Source organism: Engystomops pustulosus, chromosome 4 (genome assembly GCF_040894005.1).
Source record: "Engystomops pustulosus chromosome 4, aEngPut4.maternal, whole genome shotgun sequence".
Classification (NCBI taxonomy): domain Eukaryota; kingdom Metazoa; phylum Chordata; class Amphibia; order Anura; family Leptodactylidae; genus Engystomops; species Engystomops pustulosus.
Genome location: NC_092414.1, coordinates 13,490,339 through 13,502,515, shown reverse-complemented (window position 1 = coordinate 13,502,515; position 12,177 = coordinate 13,490,339). Strand labels below are relative to the sequence as shown.

The 12,177-nt window shown below is 42.0% G+C and overlaps 2 protein-coding genes across 2 annotated transcripts; both read left to right on the top strand.

Annotated features, from left to right (window-relative positions):
• Positions 1-1,063: 1,063 nt before the first annotated feature.
• Positions 1,064-2,632, top strand: LOC140125873 (E3 ubiquitin/ISG15 ligase TRIM25-like). The gene is made up of 2 exons (XM_072144749.1): positions 1,064-1,916; positions 2,073-2,632. Exons 1-2 carry the CDS (start codon positions 1,064-1,066, stop codon positions 2,630-2,632), a joined length of 1,413 nt encoding a protein of 470 aa, XP_072000850.1.
• Positions 2,633-10,060: 7,428 nt separating this feature from the next.
• LOC140126084 (E3 ubiquitin/ISG15 ligase TRIM25-like) lies at positions 10,061-11,995 on the top strand. Its single transcript, XM_072145189.1, has one exon. The coding sequence runs from the start codon at positions 10,095-10,097 to the stop codon at positions 11,661-11,663; it is 1,569 nt and encodes a 522-aa protein (XP_072001290.1). The 5' UTR covers positions 10,061-10,094; the 3' UTR covers positions 11,664-11,995.
• The last annotated feature ends 182 nt before the right edge of the window (positions 11,996-12,177 follow it).

Here is a 12,177-nt window from a genome sequence, read left to right as displayed (position 1 = left end):
ATTAATGAGGATAGCTGGACCTGGACCACAAGGTTCTCTCCCCACCGTTAACACCCTCAGGGCTGCTTCCAACGTGGCATTTTCGTCGCGTTTTTAAATGCATCCAAAACGAAAGTGGGAGGGGGTTTGGTAAAAACGCATAGACATTTGCAATGAAACGCATGCGCTTCAGGAAGACCTTGCGTTTTGGATGCGTTTAAAAACGCAATGAAAACGCCACGTTGGAAGGCACCCTCAATCAGTGCTGGCACCAATTGTGGGTCTCCCTGTAACATCAGGCGGTATGTAAAGGACAACAACTGTTGCTCACGAGTGGGTGAGCGGACCCATTTAAAGGGTTAACACCGCTCACAGTTATTCGGATTTTGGTCTGTGACCACAAAACCACCGGATCTGAATACTGATAGATCCGCTCATCATTACTAATAAATCTGATTTACAATCTTGTACCCAGAGATCTTCTTTTTGGTAAAAGGGTTTCAGCGTAAGGTACATTTTCAAGAGGACCATGTTCATTGCAAATGTGACTCCATACATTTACGTTAGTTGCGATATTTCAGTGTCGAACTGATCTTCGGACATGGTTCAGGTCACAGTTGTAAATAAAGGCAGAAATACTGAATCCTAGCAACTGACCGTATATATATCATACATCACATCCGCATAAATGTGAATTCATCCTGTAGAAACTGAACAATCGTGTTACTGTAAGAATCCTTATTGTAATATAACAATCCGGCTCCATAAGCCTTAAATGTTTAAGGGAAAATTCACACTATCAGTTTTGGATGTACCGTTTTTGATGTTCAAACCAGGAGTGGAGTGAAAAAAAAGAGGAGCAGCTTCTCTCCATTATATGTTCTCACCGATTATCACATTTGCATTTAGCTTCAAAAACTGCGTCGGAAAAATTTAACTTGTTAACGCACTCTCAGCAAATACCCTATACTATTCAGAGAAGTGGCCATTAACAGGTTAATAGTGCCTGGATTGTGCTGCCTATGGAGATTAGCATGAAACCCGCCCTCTGGTTTCTGAGAACGTTTCACTTCCTGTGTCAGCCATGGCGGCTGCTGCTCTGCGAGACGAGCTGGACTGCTCCATCTGCCTGGACACTTATACCGATCCTGTCATGCTGAGATGTGGACACAACTTCTGCCGGGATTGCATTGACCAAATGCTGGATACACAGGACGAGTGTGGTCTTTATTCCTGTCCTGAATGTAGAGAAGAGTTTGTGGAGAGGCCGGCACTGATGAGGAACTTTACTCTGAGTAACATTGTGAGGAATTTCCTACATACTGAGTCTCGCCCAAAGGCGTTTGCTGGGATCTTCTGCACTTATTGTATTGACTCTCCTGTACCTGCTGTGAAGACTTGTCTTCTGTGTGAAGCTTCTCTGTGTGATAAACACCTGAAAGTCCACAGCAAGTCACCAGAACACGTCTTATCTGATCCCAGCACTTCCCTGGAGAACATGAAATGTCCTGTCCATAAGAAGATCGTGGAATATTACTGCACCGAAGACGCTACTTGTATCTGCGTGTCTTGTACTTTGGTTGGAAAACATCGAGGACATCAGGTGGAGTCACTGGATGAGGCTTCTGATAATAAGAAGAAGAAATTGAGAAATGTTCTTCAGAAACTGATGACACAAAGGGATGAGACTGAGAAAAAGATCTCGAGTATGAGGGAGCGCTGGATACAAGCCCAAGAAAAAGCATCTGGAGAACACGTGAGAGTCCAAACCCTGTTTATGGACATCAGGAGACGACTGGATGACCTGGAGAAGAAGATCCTTATTGAGTTTTGCAATCAGGAGGAGGAAGTATCACACTTATTTTGTTTTCAGATTCATCAGCTTGAAATAAAGAATGACGAGCTTTCCAGGAAGATGAAGGACATTGAGGAGCTGTGTAACGTGACTGATCCACTGACTGTGTTACAGGAACCAGACACAGGTGACTTGTGTGATCCTGAGGAGGGGGGAGGTGATGAGGACACTGGTGGACCTGATGTAGATGATCTGGATGTGACTGTGATTTGTGACGCACTACATGATATAATATCAGGTATAAAGAGCGGGGCCTATCTAGGGGATCCTGCAGACATTTTACTGGATATAAATACAGCTGGTAATAATATTCACATATCAAAAGACTTGAAAAGTGCGACCAGAACACAAGAGGTGCAAAATCGTCCAGAAACCGCAGTGAGATTCCAGCATCCTCAGGTGATCAGCAGAGGGACATTTACCTCAGGGCAACATTACTGGAATGTGGAGGGCAGTAGCACGGGCAGTTGGAGGGTGGGGATGTGTTACCCCAGTATGGACAGGAAAGGTGATAAGTCATACATTGGAAATAATAACAAGTCCTGGAGCTTGAAGAGGAGGACTTGGTTCAATAACGAATGTTCAGTGATGCATAACAAGAAAGAGATTCGGTTACTAAACAATATCTCCTGTGATAAATTTCGTATATGTCTGGATTACGAGGCTGGGCGACTGTCCTTTTACGAATTATGTGACTCCATCAGACTCTTATACACCTTTAACGCCATCTTCACCGAGCCGCTTCATGTTGCCTTGTGTGTATGGGATGGATCTTTAAAAATATCAGATGCCAAGTGATGTTTAGGTATATCAGGGTTGGGTATACTGGAACTTATGTACTCTAAGAACACGACTGTCTCCTTGTGAATGATCTTATGTTGATACGCAATATGGGGGAGATTTATTATCAAATTTCTGAGGTAAAACTGTTCTAGTTGACCATGGAAACCAATGAGAGCTCAGCTTTAATTTTATAAACAGCTGTGGGAAAAAGAAAGCTGAACTCTGATTGGTTGCCATGTGCTACTAGAGCAGTTCTGCTCTAAGAGACTTATGATAAATCTCCCCCTATGTGTATATACGTATTATATGTATGGGTGGGTTATAGTAAATATATATCTGTACATTCGGTGCATGCCTTTTTTTTTAATTTCCCACAAAAAGTTGTAAAATGAGGTAAAATATGTTTTCTAGTGTCTCCACCACAATCCCACATACTCGGTTATTATAATATTGATCAGTAAGTCTCTTGGTGACCTTCATGTTAAGTACCACGTCACAAAAAGGGAGATGTGTAACACCCAAAACTGGTGGACTTCACTGAGGCATGGAAGAGGCATGCAAAAGGAGCATGATCTTAATTTAGAGGGGACAATGTCCCCGGATTTTATTCCATTAAGCTACTAGCCCCCTCAGGTAGGGTATAAAATGTTGTTTGTAGAATCCATTCTTTTCTGTGAAATCTCACACTTTTATAAAAGAAAATTGTGCCAAAGTAATTGTAAAATGAGCATAGAAGAGTCAGATTATTTCTGAAATGAGTCAAGTTTAGAGGTGGCGGGCAGTGTCACTTCAGATGCCCCTATCTTTGGTACAGTAGTATGTAAAACATTTGGCTTGTAGTTCTGGGAGCTACAGAATTGGAGATAAAGGCAATCAAAGACATAGTTGGAAAAGTGAGCTGCAGATAAAGATTTGGTTTGAGCCTATTATTTTAACTGCCTGAATCTCTCGTTCTTTAATCAGAAAGCCTGATGTGATCTGAAAGATGTGATTCTTATCTTTAAAATGACACCATAAGTATCTTTCTAGGTACTATAAAACCAAATCTAGGGGCTACTGAATTGACACTTCACTTGCAGCCTCTACACGTGACTCACCTCAGGCAAAATATGACTCTTCTCTGCTCGTGATTTAAAAAAAAAATAGGTAAACAGAGGCGTGGTATCACATAAAAGAGGGAATTATGGAAAGGCCATTTCATTCTATGAGGGGGCTGGAAGTTTAATAGGAAAAATTTGGTGACAAAGTCCCCCTTCACTGAAACGAGATGGGTGTCAAAAATATGGTCACTTTGGTCTTCTGAAACCCAACCCTATGGTATAAAGGGTCTTTGTACGTTTCTCACTGCGGTGGCCATCACGTTGCTTAGGTTACTAGATCCAATTTATATCTGAACTACCTCTCCTGGTCACTCTGTACTTCCTTGCTATGTTGCTATTGTACTTTCAAGCAAGGCCTACCGTCTGTTTCTCTGAAGCCCTCGATGAGCAGAGCACAGATCACAAAGCCAGACAGTGAACAGTTACTATGGAAACATACTGAATTGTAGGTACAGCCCGCTTCCCAGATGTAAGTTAGGATGAAGTTATAGACCACACAAGATGGCTGACAAGAACAAAATGGAGGATTTGCCCACTTATGTCAGAGGCTAAGGAAACATACTGAATTGTAGGTATAGCTCGCCTACAAGATCTAAGTTAGGGTGAAGTAATGAACCACACAAGATGGCTGACAAGGATAAAATGCAGGATTTCCCCACTTATGTCAGAAATCACCTCAGAGGTAGAGGAAACATACTGAATTGTAGGTATAGCACGCTTCCCAGATCTAAGTTAGGATGAAGTTATAGACCACACAAGATGGCTGACAAGAACAAAATGGAGGATTTGCCCACTTATGTCAGAGGCTAAGGAAACATACTGAATTGTAGGTATAGCCTGCTTCCCAGATCTAAGTTGGGGTGAAGTAATGAACCACACAAGATGGCTGACAAGGATAAAATGGAGGATTTCCCCACTTATGTCAGAAATCACCTCAGAGGCTAAGGAAACATACTGAATTGTAGGTACAGCCCGCTTCCCAGATCTAAGTTGGGGTGAAGTAATGAACCACACAAGATGGCTGACAAGGATAAAATGGAGGATTTCCCCACTTATGTCAGAAATCACCTCAGAGGCTAAAGAAACATACTGAATTGTAGGTACAGCCCGCTTCCCAGATGTAAGTTAGGATGAAGTTATAGACCACACAAGATGGCTGACAAGAACAAAATGGAGGATTTGCCCACTTATGTCAGAGGCTAAGGAAACATACTGAATTGTAGGTATAGCTCGCCTACAAGATCTAAGTTAGGGTGAAGTAATGAACCACACAAGATGGCTGACAAGGATAAAATGCAGGATTTCCCCACTTATGTCAGAAATCACCTCAGAGGTAGAGGAAACATACTGAATTGTAGGTATAGCACGCTTCCCAGATCTAAGTTAGGATGAAGTTATAGACCACACAAGATGGCTGACAAGAACAAAATGGAGGATTTGCCCACTTATGTCAGAGGCTAAGGAAACATACTGAATTGTAGGTATAGCCTGCTTCCCAGATCTAAGTTGGGGTGAAGTAATGAACCACACAAGATGGCTGACAAGGATAAAATGGAGGATTTCCCCACTTATGTCAGAAATCACCTCAGAGGCTAAAGAAACATACTGAATTGTAGGTATAGCCCGCTTCCCAGATCTAAGTTGGGGTGAAGTAATGAACCACACAAGATGGCTGACAAGGATAAAATGGAGGATTTCCCCACTTATGTCAGAAATCACCTCAGAGGGTGAGTTAGTTAGTTATAGACCACACAAGATGGCTGGGTACCTATCTACCTACGTCCAGATGGCACCTTCAAATACTTTATTTTTTTCTTTCATTCTTTTGACTAATGATAAATTAATGACGTTGCTGGTGTCCTATAAGATGATGGAGCAGAAATACACAGCTAATACTTCCACCGCCGGGACATAGTGCGCATGTCTCCATATTTCAGTGCATTGGCTAAAGTAAAGCATTAGTGAGGACCCTTCATATTGATCCCCAATAAACATAAATGTATTCATGCATATATGAAGGTATACTGTTATAAATAGATGTATCTGTACATGTATATATGACTGGATATCTACATGTGCATATTTATATCATTATATACATTTATATATATTTTTTTGTTTCTACAGTTGCCCTAAATATAAAGCATAGGAGTAGTAGTACTGTGTGTCCCCATATACACTACCGCTCAACAGTTTGGGGTAATCCATGAAAACTCCTATTTTCCACTTCGTCCCCCATGACAACTCCACCTGGAGGATACCCCTTGACCTCTGCAGGGACAGAAAGAAGATAGGTTAAAAGGACTCCTCCCACATCCTCCTGCCAGTGTTCTTCCTGTCCCCACAGAGGTCAGGTTAACCCCTTAAGGACGCAGCCTGTTTGCAGGTTAAGGCTCGGAACTTTTTTTTGAAATTTGACCAGTGTCTCTTCCTGTGGTAATAACTTTTGAACACTGTTACTTATCAAAGCGATTCTGAGATTGTTTTTTCCCCACATGTTGTACTTCATTTTAGTGGTAAATTTTGGCTGATAAGTTTTGCGTTTATTTACAAAAAAAAGAAAAAAATGATGAATTTTTAGAAAAATTTGCCATTTTCGAAATTCAAAATCACCGCGTTTTCAGGCAGATAGATTTACCACCTAAATAACTTGCAGAATAACATTTCCCATTTGTCTACTTTACATTTTCATAATTTTTGAAATGTTTGGATAATTTATTTTGACGTCACGCGGCCTACAAATCGAATAGCGATTTTCCGTATTTTCGGAATTGACTATTTTGGGGATAAATACTGTTTGAAATCAAATTTTACATATTTAGCAACAAAACCCCCTATATAACCAACCCATTTTCAAATCTGCACCCCTCAAACTATCAGAAACAGCATTTACAAAGATTGTTAACCCTTTGAGATCTTCATAGTAATTGAATCAAAATGGCGGTGAAATTTAGAATGGTCAAATTTTGTCGGTTATACGTTCATTTAGCCCTAAAATTTACACATTTCCAAAAGATAAAAAGAGAAAACTCACCATAAAATTTGTTCTACAATTTCTCCTGAGTGCAGCGACCCCCCACACGTGGCCGCTACTTGTGTTATGGGGGCACAGCGAGGCGCAGAAGGGAAGGAGCACCCTGCAGCTGCCAGGATTTTAGTTTCCTCATTGGTCCCTTTTGAAGGCTATAAAATTTTCGCTTTTCCGTTATTTGGGCCATGTGACGGCATTTTTTTTGCGGGACGAGATGCTTTTTCCAGTGTTACCATTTTGGGGTTGGTATCACCTATTGTTGAAAATTTTGGAACTTTTTTTGAGGTCATGAGTAGAAAAGCATCAATTCTGTACTGGATTTTTTACTTTTTTTTTTTTTCGTGTTCACCGTATAGCCTAATAATCATGTTATCTTTATTCTATGGGTCGATATGATTACGGGGATACCAGACATGAATATTTTTTCTTATGTTTTACTAAATTTGCCAAATAAAACCCTAATGTGGGGAAAAATCTATCATTTTTGCATCGCTGTCTTCCAAGTGGCATAACATTGTTACGTTTTTGGCTACAGAGCTGGTTGATGGCTTGTTTTTTGCGGGACATGTTGTTCTTTGCAACAATATCATTCTGGAGTACATATGTTTTGTTGATCACTTTTTATTGCATTTTTAGTGGGATATAATAGGTAAAAATCATAATTTTTGGCGGGTTTTTGACGTTTTTTTTTTACGGCGTTCATCATATGGGTTATTTAGTTTTATTCTATGGATTGTTACGGACGCGGTGATACTATATATGTGGGGTTTGTGTTATGATTTAGACTTTTTTGAGCGTTATATGTCTCTTTATATGTTTTGGGGCTTATGGGCATTTTTAGTGATTTATAAAGTAATTTTTTATTGAAAAACATTATTTTTTACATTTTTTACATGATCCACCATGGGATATGAACAAGCAATCATCTGATTGCTTGTTCTTGATAATACTCTGCAATACTAATGTATTGCAGGGTATTATCAGTGCCAGCCTATGCAGATGCATAGGCTGACACTTTGCCTTTAAGATGACGTCACAGACGCCATCTTAAAGGTAAACCCTCCAGACTTCTCTGGGGTCCCGATCGGACCCCAGAGGAGCCAAAACAGCGATCGGCCCCCCCGAAAACGGTGCGGGGGGGCCGATCGTGGGGTAAAGACCCCCAGAAGGCATGTTAAATGCCGCGGTCGCGTTGACCGCGGCATTTAACGGGTTAAACACCCGCGATCGGAGCCCACTCCGACCGCGGGTGTTAGCCAGGGATGTCAACGGTAGATTACCGTTGAAATCCCGTGGCTAACGATGCCGGTTCGGCTGCTATGCAGCGCTGAACCGGCATCGGCTCTGCGCAGTAGCTGTACTGCGCGGAGCGCTAATCGCGGGACTCAGCGCAGTACAGCTACGGCGCAGAGCGCTAAGGGGTTAAGAGAGTTTCCCTTTCTCCTTCTGGTATTCCCCTAATTGCAAGAGTTATGGAAAATATATATCAGGAGAGTGCCTGATCTGCTGGATTGGCCAAATAGGAGTTGATATCTGCTCCTAAAAGGTATGTCCCTTCAGGAATCCAATAAACCTACCAATATCAAAGAACCTTCTGTTCCAGGGCCCGATCCAGCATCCACATCCAGGAAGACTATAGTTGTCAGCATGGATCCTATGTCCAAATATTTAAGATTCCAGGGACTTTCTCCTTCAGTCAGAAAGGAGTATACAATAAAATATGGAAAAAGTTTAACTCATCTTACTTATTGTAAGTACAAACCACGATCTCAGGCTAACCCTAATATTTTACAGGTCCTTGAATTTCTGTAGGCAGGACTAGAATTGGGACTGTCCAGCACTTTGAAAGTTTGAGTATCCACTCTCAGTGCTTTCTTTGACAGTAATTGCTGTCCAGACACGCCGCCAGGCAGATATCAGGCCTCCTACAGCAACTCTGATCCCTAACCGAGTCTGCCTAAACCTCGCTGCTAAAATAGCTCCTAACTTCTCCAGCCTAAAACTACAGAAACTAGACTGTGAGCATCCTTTGCCAGTCATAATCCAACCATCTACCTTGGACCTGGACAAATTGGACTGTTACCTTGGCTGTGTTCTGGAATAAAGTTCTACATCTCTTGTCTACGTGTGATCCCTGGCTGCCACTAAGATCAATGTCTTCCCCTCTAACGTCTACCTGCAGATCCTTTGCACATACAATCCGCCTGCCGGATCCCTGCCCAGCGTGGATGTCCGGGTCAGAGGTAGTGGTCTTACTGAACCACCACTGCAAGCGATGATGTAAGCCGACACCTAAGTGACACACGGTTTTTACCAGAGCCTGTCGCAAAGTGGGTTGGACTGGCTGCTGCAGGAAACCACCAGGTCACTCCACAGGCACGACTTCGTTGTGGGGGGCAAGGGGAGGCAAAGAGATCTGATCTGGACCTTCGTGTATCTTTATTTTATACCTCTGTCAATATAGGAGGGCTCATAGGTGTACGTAAATTACTCAAGGTACACAAAATGCGCTTCAGGAAGACCTTGCGTTTTGGATGCTGGCACCAATTGTGGGTCTCCCTGTAACATCAGGCGGTATGTAAAGGACAACAACTGTTGCTCACGAGTGGGTGAGCGGACCCATTTAAAGGGTTAACACCGCTCACAGTTATTCGGATTTCGGTCTGTGACCACAAAACCACCGGATCTGAATACTGATAGATCTGCTCATCACTACTAATAAATCTGAATTCCAATCTTGTACCCAGAGATTTTCTTTTTGCTAAATGGGTTTCATCGTAAGGTACATTTTCACTAAGTTCATTGCCAATGTGACAAAAAACATTTACGTTAGTTGTGATATTTCAGGGTCGAAATGATCTTTAGACATGGTGCAGGTCACAGTTGTAAATATAATCAGAAATACTGAATCCTAGCAACTGACCGTATATCATACATCACATCCGCATAAATGTGAATTCATCCTGTAGAAACTGAACAATCGTGTTACTGTAAGAATCCTTATTGTAATATAACAATCCGGCTCCATAAGCCTTAAATGTTTAAGGGAAAATTCACACTATCAGTTTTGGATGTACCGTTTTTGATGTTCAAACCAGGAGTGGAGTGAAAAAAAAGAGGAGCAGCTTCTCTCCATTATATGTTCTCACCGATTATCACATTTGCATTTAGCTTCAAAAACTGCGTCGGAAAAATTTAACTTGTTAACGCACTCTCAGCAAATACCCTATACTATTCAGAGAAGTGGCCATTAACAGGTTAATAGTGCCTGGATTGTGCTGCCTATGGAGATTAGCATGAAACCCGCCCTCTGGTTTCTGAGAACGTTTCACTTCCTGTGTCAGCCATGGCGGCTGCTGCTCTGCGAGACGAGCTGGACTGCTCCATCTGCCTGGACACTTATACCGATCCTGTCATGCTGAGATGTGGACACAACTTCTGCCGGGATTGCATTGACCAAATGCTGGATACACAGGACGAGTGTGGTCTTTATTCCTGTCCTGAATGTAGAGAAGAGTTTGTGGAGAGGCCGGCACTGATGAGGAACTTTACTCTGAGTAACATTGTGAGGAATTTCCTACATACTGAGTCTCGCCCAAAGGCGTTTGCTGGGATCTTCTGCACTTATTGTATTGACTCTCCTGTACCTGCTGTGAAGACTTGTCTTCTGTGTGAAGCTTCTCTGTGTGATAAACACCTGAAAGTCCACAGCAAGTCACCAGAACACGTCTTATCTGACCCCAGCACTTCCCTGGAGAACATGAAATGCCCTGTCCATAAGAAGATCCTGGAATATTACTGCACCGAAGACGCTACTTGTATCTGCGTGTCTTGTACTTTGGTTGGAAAACATCGAGGACATCAGGTGGAGTCACTGGATGAGGCTTCTGATAATAAGAAGAAGAAATTGAGAAATGTTCTTCAGAAACTGATGACACAAAGGGATGAGACTGAGAAAAAGATCTCGAGTATGAGGGAGCGCTGGATACAAGCCCAAGAAAAAGCATCTGGAGAACACGTGAGAGTCCAAACCCTGTTTATGGACATCAGGAGACGTCTGGATGACCTGGAGAAGAAGATCCTTATTGAGTTTTGCAATCAGGAGGAGGAAGTATCACACTTATTTTGTTTTCAGATTCATCAGCTTGAAATAAAGAATGACGAGCTTTCCAGGAAGATGAGGCACATTGAGGAGCTGTGTAACGTGACTGATCCACTGATTGTTTTACAGGAACCAGACACAGGTGACTTGTGTGATCCTGAGGAGGGGGGAGGTGATGAGGACACTGGTGGACCTGATGTAGATGATCTGGATGTGACTGTGATTTGTGACGCACTACATGATATAATATCAGGTATAAAGAGCGGGGCCTATCTAGGGTATCCTGCAGACATTTTACTGGATATAAATACAGCTGGTAATAATATTCACATATCAAAAGACTTGAAAAGTGCGACCAGAACCCAAGAGGTGCAAAATCGTCCAGAAACCGCAGTGAGATTCCAGCATCCTCAGGTGATCAGCAGAGGGACATTTACCTCAGGGCAACATTACTGGGATGTGGAGGGCAGTAGCACGGGCAGTTGGAGGGTGGGGATGTGTTACCCCAGTATGGACAGGAAAGGTGATAAGTCATACATTGGAAATAATAACAAGTCCTGGAGCTTGAAGAGGAGGACTTGGTTCAATAACGAATGTTCAGTGATGCATAACAAGAAAGAGATCCGGTTACTAAACAATATCTCCTGTGATAAATTTCGTATATGTCTGGATTACGAGGCTGGGCGACTGTCCTTTTACGAATTATGTGACTCCATCAGACTCTTATACACCTTTAACGCCATCTTCACCGAGCCGCTTCATGTTGCCTTGTGTGTATGGGATGGCTCTTTAAAAATATCAGATGCCAAGTGATTTTTAGGTATAGCAGGGATGGGTATACTGGAACTTATGTACTTTAAGAACACAACTGTCTCCTTGTGAATGATCTTATGTTGATACGCAATATGGGGGAGATTTATTATCAAGTTTCTGAGGTAAAACTGTTCTAGTTGACCATGGAAACCAATGAGAGCTCAGCTTTAATGTTATAAACAGCTGTGGGAAAAAGAAAGCTGAGCTCTGATTGGTTGTCATGTGCTACTAGAGCAGTTCTGATCTAAGAGACTTATGATAAATCTCCCCCATATTGCGTATCAACATATATACGTATTATATGTATGGGGGAAGGGGGGGGGGTTATAGTAAATATATATCTGTACATTCGGTGCATGCCTTTTTTTTTTTATTTCCCACAAAAAGTTGTAAAATTAGTAAAATTAGGTAAAATATGTTTTCTAGTGTCTCTACCACACTCCCAGATACTCGGGTATTATAATATTGATCAGTAAGTCTCTTTGTGACCTTCATGTTAAGTACCACGTCACAA

Coding starts and splice junctions, on each gene's coding strand:
- LOC140126084 (XM_072145189.1), top strand. CDS start 10,095: ATGGCGGCTGCTGCTCTGCGAGACGAGCTGGACTGCTCCATCTGCCTG.
- LOC140125873 (XM_072144749.1), top strand. CDS start 1,064: ATGGCGGCTGCTGCTCTGCGAGACGAGCTGGACTGCTCCATCTGCCTG. Junction 1,917..2,072: donor GAAGGACATTGAGGAGCTGT/GTAACGTGACTG, acceptor ATATAATATCAG/GTATAAAGAGCGGGGCCTAT.